The sequence below is a fragment of the Chrysochloris asiatica genome, unplaced genomic scaffold, assembly GCF_000296735.1.
Source record: "Chrysochloris asiatica unplaced genomic scaffold, ChrAsi1.0 scaffold00011, whole genome shotgun sequence".
Taxonomy (NCBI): domain Eukaryota; kingdom Metazoa; phylum Chordata; class Mammalia; order Afrosoricida; family Chrysochloridae; genus Chrysochloris; species Chrysochloris asiatica.
In genome coordinates, this window is record NW_006408529.1 from 24,795,677 (window position 1) to 24,803,689 (window position 8,013).

Genomic DNA, 8,013 nt, shown 5'->3' on the forward strand with positions numbered 1-8,013 from the left:
AAAAACTTTTTATAACTTTTTGTCCTTTTGTTATTGACTAATTCCACTCAGCTTAATGTTTTCTAGGTTCAACCATATTATGAGGTGTTTCACAGATTCATCATTTTTCTTGAACGTTTTATAGTATTCCACTGTGTGTATGTACCAAAGTTTGTTTAACCATTCTTCCGTTGGTGAGCATTTAGGTTTTTGCCATTTTTAATTTTATATACACGTCTCTTATATACAACATATTGAAGCATTCTGTTTTCTTATCCATTCTGCTCTTTATACTTCTTGACTGGTACATTTAATCCAGTTACATGCAGTGTAATTATCAATAGGTATGAATAGACTGTTGTCAATTTTCTGTGTGTTTTTTGTGGTGCTGCTGGATCTTTTGTCTCATACAATTTTCTATGCTAAGTTCATTTTGTTTGTGGATTTTCACTTCTGTTGTGTTAATGTTTACTATATCTGATTTTCCTCTTTTTTTATTTTGATGTACAGGTGTATTATTTTTTAGATAACACTGTAATTTATTAGTTTTTCCCTGCTTTAAAACAGTCTATTTTATCTTGAAATCTACTCAACCATTTGGAAGTTCTGTATCTACACTATTCTCTCTTTTTGCTTTGTAGCTGACTTTATTATACATTGATATCTCTGGTTCCCCATTTTCAGTCTTTTAGAGTTTTTTTTTGTTGTTGTTGTTGTTGGGTTTTTTTTGTTTTTTTTTTGCTTTAAGTACTTCTATGTCAGGATTGAGTTCTGGGTGTTGTTGTCATATATGGTAATCTCAGGTCGCTGTCTGCTATTGTTGGTGCTCAGTCCAAAGAACACCCTTTAGCATTCTTTTTTGTAAAGTTGGTATGGTCATTACAAATTCCTTTAATTTCTGTTTATCAGGAAAGGTCCTAATTTCGTAGTCGTGTTTGAGGCATAGTTTGCTGGGTATATGATTCTTGGTTGGCAATTTTCTTCTTCCAGAATTTTGTATATGTCATCCCATTGCCTTCTTGCCTGTATGGCTTAGAAATCAGAACTTAGTCTTATTGGTTTCCTTTATAGGTTACTTTCGGTTTTTCTCAAGCTGCTCTCAGGATTCCTTCCTTGTCTTTGATTTTAGAAAGTTTCAGTATGTTATCTCTTGGTGATTTTCTTTGGGGATCTATCCTGTTGGGGTTTGTTCAGCTTCTTGTATGCTTATCTTCTTGTCTTTCATGATGTTAGGGAAGTCTTCTTCCACTAACTCTTTGGCAATTTTCTCTGTGCTTGTCTCTTCCTGTTATGGAATTCCAATTACCTTTAAGTTGTTTCTTTTCATGAAGTCCAACATAACTTAGTCTTTCTTTGGGTTTTTTCATTCATTTTTCTGATTGTTCTTCTAGCATGCTAGTACTGAGAGATTTAACCTCAAGTTCACTAATTCAGGCTTCCATTGCTTTGCATCTATTCCTTTGCCCTTTCAGTGTATTGCTGTTCACTTCTGAGATTTTAATATTAACCTTCTGGATTTCTAAACACAGGTTTTGTATTGTTTCAAAATTTGCATTTATTGGTCTGTTTGTTCTTATAGTGTTTTCCTGAAGTTTTCTACAGTTTTTATTATGTTCTCCTTACTTTCCTAGCTAGATCTATTAATCCTTTGAAGATACCTAATTATCATTATTTTGAATTCTTTTTTAATTAGTTCTTTTATCTTCCTCAGAATTGTTTTCTGGCTCTGCATCTTGGTCATTTGTTTGAGTCATTCACTCTTGTTTCTTTGTGTAAGCTAAAATTGTCTGTTGTCTCCGGGGCTTCATGGTGTTGTCATATTTGTAAAAAGAAACAGTGCAGTTGTTGGACCTGGAAGAGAAAAATCTCTGGGGTGCTCCTGCAATTCAAGGAGCTCACACGGTGGCTGTGGAAGGGATGTGACTGTAGAACTCTTGACCCTAGATGGAGTTCCTGTTGACCTTGGTGTTATCTATGTTTAGGGAACTCAATGTGGAAGTAGTTTATGTGGGCCCTTGATGGAGCTGGTTTCAGTGTCTATTAAGATCATGGGAAACCCTGGCATAATGTGACTTGTTAAATGATGGTCTGGTGGGTCTGTGGGTTTTGTAGGCCGGGAGCCTAGCCCACTTGAATCCAGGCACCAAAATGCCACACCAAAGCTGTGCAGGCAGCCCTGACATGGCTCCCAACCACATGGTTTAGAACTCCCTAAAAGTGGGGCCTGGGTTGGGGTGTATGAGGGTGGGAGCTGGCCACACTTCCAGTCACCAGGGGAGCGTGGGGAAAAAGAAGAAATCACACTTTGTTTGTAGTTCTCACAAATTGGCATTGTCAGGCCTTCCTCCCAAAGCTGCTCACAGATGGTCTTCCATTTGCTTTAGCTTCCCCAAGTTCAAGATCACATCTCAGAGCCTTTTCTGTCACCTGCTTTGGTCTTTTCTTTCTTTCCTGTCTTTTTTTAATAATCTCTTACTTTCTCCAGTATGATGCTTCTGATGTCTTCCCACAACTCTTCTGATACTCTGCCATTAGTGTCTAATGATTCAAATTTGTTCTTTAGATGGTCTATAAATTCAAAAGCTAAAATTGTAAGCTTACATTTTGACTCCGTGTACCTATTTTAATTTTCTTTGGTTTCAACCAGAATTTGCATATGAGGAATTGATAGTCTGTTGCACAGTCTGCGCCTGACCTTATTTTGGCTAACGATATTGAGCTCCTCCATTGTCTCTTTCCATATATTGATTTGGTTCCTGCTTGCTCTATCTGGCAAGGTCCATGTATAGAGTTGCTATTTATGTTGTTGAAAAAGGTATTTACATGAATAAGTTATTGGTCAAGTGACCTCAAGTATCATTTCTATCACCCCACCCATATTTTCCAAGTACTGAGCCTTCCTCTTTGTTTCCAACTTTCACATTCCAATCACCAGTAATTATCAATGCATCTTTTAAATATTTGACCAAATTCAGACTGAAGAAGTTAGTAGAATACTTCAATTTCATCATCACTGGTTTTAGTGGTTGGTTAATAAATTAGTATAATAGTGACATTAGCTGGTCTTCCTTGTATGGGCCTTACCCTATCATAAAGAATATTGTACTTCAAGACAGATCTTGAAATAGTCTTGTTGACAATGAATGTGACAGCATTGTTTTTCCATTTGTCATCCCAGCACAGTAAATCATATGATTGTTAAATTCAAAATGGCTAATATCAGCCACTTCATCCCACTAATGAGTCCTGGTGTGGCACTGTGGGTTAATGCACCAGACTACAAAGCCGTTTGAACTGCAAGGTTGGTGGTTCAAGCTCACCAGCTGCTCCTTGGAAACCCTATAAAGGGTCGCTATGAGTCGGAACCGACTCCACAGCACATAACAACAACAACAACAATTGTGAATTATGTGATAGTTTACATGAGAGAACATTAGTTTTACATTCATCTTATCATATATGGTTTCATTGCCATGGTTACTCAGGTTTATGACTCTTGTTAAAACACTTTATTCTCTGGCTTCCACAGACTGTTTCTTAGTCTTTTAGTGGCAGATCTTCCTTTCCTGCCTGACCCCAAAGCTCAGTTCTTAAAATTCCTCTTGAGCTACACTCAGTCCTCTCAGTAGCTTCACACTGCTCCCTAGCTTTTGCACAGTAGTTATATATTGAAAGCTGCCCATCTTTCCAATCCTGGCCTTGCCGCTAAACCACAGACCTAAATATTCTGTTGCTTACTCTGCATCTCTACTTGGAAGACTAACGGGCATCTCAAATTTAAAACGTCCAAATTGAATTCTGGTTGTCACCTCAGACCTGCTCCTTCTCGAGAGTTCTTTTTATCATTAAATTCACTCTTTCCTCATAGTTGCCCAGGTCAAAACCCTTGGGGTCATACTTGATTGTTTTTTTTCACTCCCATGCCACATTCAACCCAGCTGCAGATGATCTTGGCTTTGCCTTCCAAACAAAAGGTGAACACAGTTTCTTCTCCCTAGGATCACTGCTATTGCCTGAGGCCAAGTCGTCATTCACCTACTGAAAGAGTAAGCTACCTGCTCCACCCTGGTTACCCTTACCTTTGAAAACAGAACCAGATCAAGAGCAAGCCATGCTCAGGGTCCTCTAGTAAGTTTCACTTTAATTCAGAAAACATTTCCAAGTCTTGCCATGCCTAACAAGGCTTTACATGGAGTGTCATCTGGTCCTAGAGCCCCTGGGTGGTGCTAAAGGTTAATGTATTCCACTGCAAACCAAAAGGCTAGAAGTTTGAGTTCATTCAGAGGTGCTTGAGAAGAAAGGTCTTGGCGATCTACTTCTCAAACATTAACCATTGAAAACTCTATGGAGCACAGTTCCACTCTGACACACATGGGCCCACTGTGAATCAGAATCAACTGAGAACTGTGTGTGTGTGTGTGTGTGTGTGTGTGTGTTTAAATCATATTGTTCTAGTTGCTCTTCTGACCTCATTTCCTGTCTTTTGCCTCACATTCTTCACATTGAGCCCCTGTACAAGCTGGTACACTCCCTGTGCTCTTGGCCTACAACTTTTAGATTTCCACAAGGTTCACTTCCTGGCTTCAGGCAGGCCTGACAATTCCTATCCAAACGACATCCTCACTCTCCCCACTTTCCTAACCTAGCTCTTCATGCCACTTGTTACTTCTTGAAATTTTATCCTCACTTACTTATTATTTGTTCTCCCCATTGGAGGATGACCATCATAAAACAGGGCATATACAACCTTTTGCAGGAATACCCATCAATTCTCAGGATTTCTCACACTCATGTGACCATTCTCTCTCTCTTGCCCTTAAACATTTCTTTTTATTGTCTTTAAAGACAGAATATTGCTTTTGTAGAGAATACACATAGATCTTAAATGATCTGAAACATTGATCATTCTTCATTTTTAAGCAATGAAAACATGTATATATATGTATGTATAAACAGATGCCTGTTTAGATGGATGCTGGAGAGCATTCACATAATTTGCTGCAAACATAGCCTGGAGAGATCCAGGAGGCAGAGGGTAAAGCCAATCCACCTTCTCTTAACCCATGGGGTCACCATAAATTAGAATCCATTCAAAGGAAATGGAATTGTTTGTTGCTTATCCTGAGCCTCTGAGGCAGGCATCTTGGGTGAGCTGTATAACCAATTGAATGAGCAGTTCGAAATTATTTTGCATGGCCATCTCCTGCTCTATTTTTTGTTTTTTTTTTAAATGATGCGAAATACTGTATTTCTGTTTTTTCAGCAGTCACATACTGATAACCTGCCAGGAGCTTTTGTTTTGCTCTGCCAGGACCTTTTAATACTGTATTTTACAAACTAAATTTATGCCAACTTTTCTCTGGCAAAGAATAATTGCTGCCACCTCACCCTACCCCCACTCCCAGCAAAAGCACTTTATAAAGCAAGGCTCTAAGCTTAAGGATTCTCCTGCTCCACTTCAATCCCTACAACTATATTGGACTTGCAAAATAAAATGTGGTAATTTTTTTTGGCAAATGCTTGTAATTTCACAGAAAAGAAAGGAACTGGTCAGGATTGAGAAGAGGATAAAATGTGAGCCAGGTTGAGCTGGCTCCAGGGTGAGGTTGCATAATAGCAGAAGCCAGTTTTCAACCCAAACTAAGTAAAAATTCTGTCTGTTGAAGAGGAATTCTAAAGGAAGTTTGAGAACACCAGGATGCATGCACATGGCTAAAAAAAAAAATAAAATAAAAAAAAAATAAATGCATTGCATAAATACCACAAGTTGAATAAACAGACACAAATAAAACAAGAATGTAATGATAATGTGTGTATGTGTATACTATATGGTGGTGATTGTGTGCCGTAGAGTTGGTTCTCACTCATAGTGACTTAGCCTCATCTTACTCCCAAGGAACAACTGGTGAATTCAAACTGCTGACTTTGCTGGTTAGCAGCCCAATGAATAATCCACTACATACATAATACACACAAGGAATCCAGGTATCATAGTAGGTTATGACCTGGACTGCTAACTGCAAGGTCAGTAGTTCGAATCTACCAGCCACTCTGTGGGAGAAAGATGAGGCTTTCTACTCCCATAAAGACTTACAGCCTCAAAAACCCCATGCAGAGTTGCTATGAGTGGGAACTGACTCCACGGCACACAATCACCACCATATGATATACACATACACACATTATCATTACATTCTCACTTTATTTGTATCTTTGTTTATTCAACTAGTGGTATTTATGCAGTGCATTTTTTTTTTTTTTTTTTAACTGTGTGCATGCATCCTGGTGTTCTCAAACTTCCTTTAGAATTCCTCAGCAACAGACAGAATCCTATATTGGGTCATTATGAGTCAGAACTGGCTCAAAGGCACACAGTAGCGGCATCTCTCTCTCTGTACCTATCTAGAGTCCTGGTGTGGCACTGTAGGACAAGCACTGGATCATAAAGTCAGTTTGAACAGAAAGGTTGCCAGTTCAAACCCACCAACCACTCCTATTCAGGGTCAGTGTGAGTCGGAACCGACTCCAAAGCACTTAACAACAACAACAACACTATGGTACTATATGTCTATCTGTGTCTAGGGTAGGCCTAAGGCAGGCAAACTTTTAAAAAACTACCTCGAGTGTATAGCCCCATGTGCTATACAAAAAATGAATTTTCTTTCACCGTATCTAACCAGATAAGAAGCGTAACCGCTTTCGGTATTGGATTCATTTTGAGATTAAATACACAGAAATATTTCATTAAAAACCTAGACGATCTTGTTGAATTTTGTAATAGAATCATCAATTGCCTTGCTTAATACGAAAAGCTCTCAGAAGCAGAGGTCCTGCATCGAACCGCAGCAAGGAGATGGATACGATTCGCTGCTCCCGTGCCATCTCTCAGACCGACACGTTGACACTGTGGGGGCTGGACCAGGCGCTGGCAGAGGATGCTCGGCTTGCTAACCAAGGACTTTCCTAAAGACTGGAGCAGTTCGGGCGGGAGCCTAAGAGTCGGGGACCAACTAGTAGCTCCCACTTTCCTCCGAGGCTTTCAGAGAAGTGGGGAGAGGGAGGAGGGAGACGGAAGACCCTACTGGAAGGGGTCAGGTACACGGGGCAGGGAGTGGCGCCAAGGACCCGGAAGGTCAGAGGAAAAAGGAGGCTAAGACAACCGGGGCTGCGGAGCTAAGGTCGGGGCACGAGCCAGGTAGCCCCCTGCCCAGAGTCACTCACCATTCTCCAGTGCTTCGGACACCAACAGAAGACCTAGTAGTAGCCAAACCTTCATCTTCAGGGGAAAGGGCGGGGGCGGCGAGGTGCTGGCTGAGCTGGGCCGGGGAGCTGCGGGCTGTGCAGACTAGGCGGCGCACGGGGTGGAGGAGTAGGCGAGGGGCGCCGCCTTCGGGCGGGAGTCGACGGGTCGGGGCGGGCGTCTGGGACGCCACAGCCAGAGGATTCGGTTACATGAGGAGGAACACAGTTTTGGGGGGGAAATTGGAGTTTTTTATTTTGTTTTGTTTTGTTTTGTTTTGTAATTCCCTGTGTAGTATGACTTCTGCCCCCTAGCGGAGACTTGAAGTGCACCGCGCTCTCTTCAGCTCTGGAGTAAGGCTAAGAACAAAAATGAATTACACCTCTGTTGTGTGCTTTAGAGATGATTCCGAACCACAGCGTTTTCTGAAGCTGGAATCTTTATTACTCAAGTCTTTTCTTCCAGAGCCGATGCTGGTTTTGAACAACGGACCTTTTGGGTTGTAGCTCAGCGATTACCAAGAGCTTGACTACTACGCGCTAGGGTTGTATAATTACAACAGTGTTATCTTGTATTTCGCCAATATTCTGCGTTTTTCTAAGTCTATTAACGCAAAGAAGACCTAGTGTAATGCTTTGGGTCCTGATGAGGTCACATTTAACTATCATTGCCATCAGCACTAACCTGTATCTGTTCAGGCACAGCCTAAGTGCTCTGTATAAACAAAATAAAATGACAAAAACGAAGTTGACATAGAGTCTATTCTGGCTCATTGTTGTTAAGTGCTGTCGAGC

At 40.7% G+C, this 8,013-nt stretch overlaps 1 protein-coding gene across 1 annotated transcript in view; it reads right to left on the reverse strand.

The window, feature by feature from the left end:
• PDGFRL (platelet-derived growth factor receptor-like) overlaps window positions 1-7,255 on the reverse strand; it is a 74,684-nt gene extending 67,429 nt beyond the window's left edge. The window contains exon 1 of the mRNA XM_006834517.1: window positions 7,201-7,255. Coding sequence (XP_006834580.1) covers window positions 7,201-7,255 — 55 coding nt within the window. The remainder of the gene's footprint in view (window positions 1-7,200) is intronic.
• Between the last annotated feature and the right edge of the window lie 758 nt (window positions 7,256-8,013).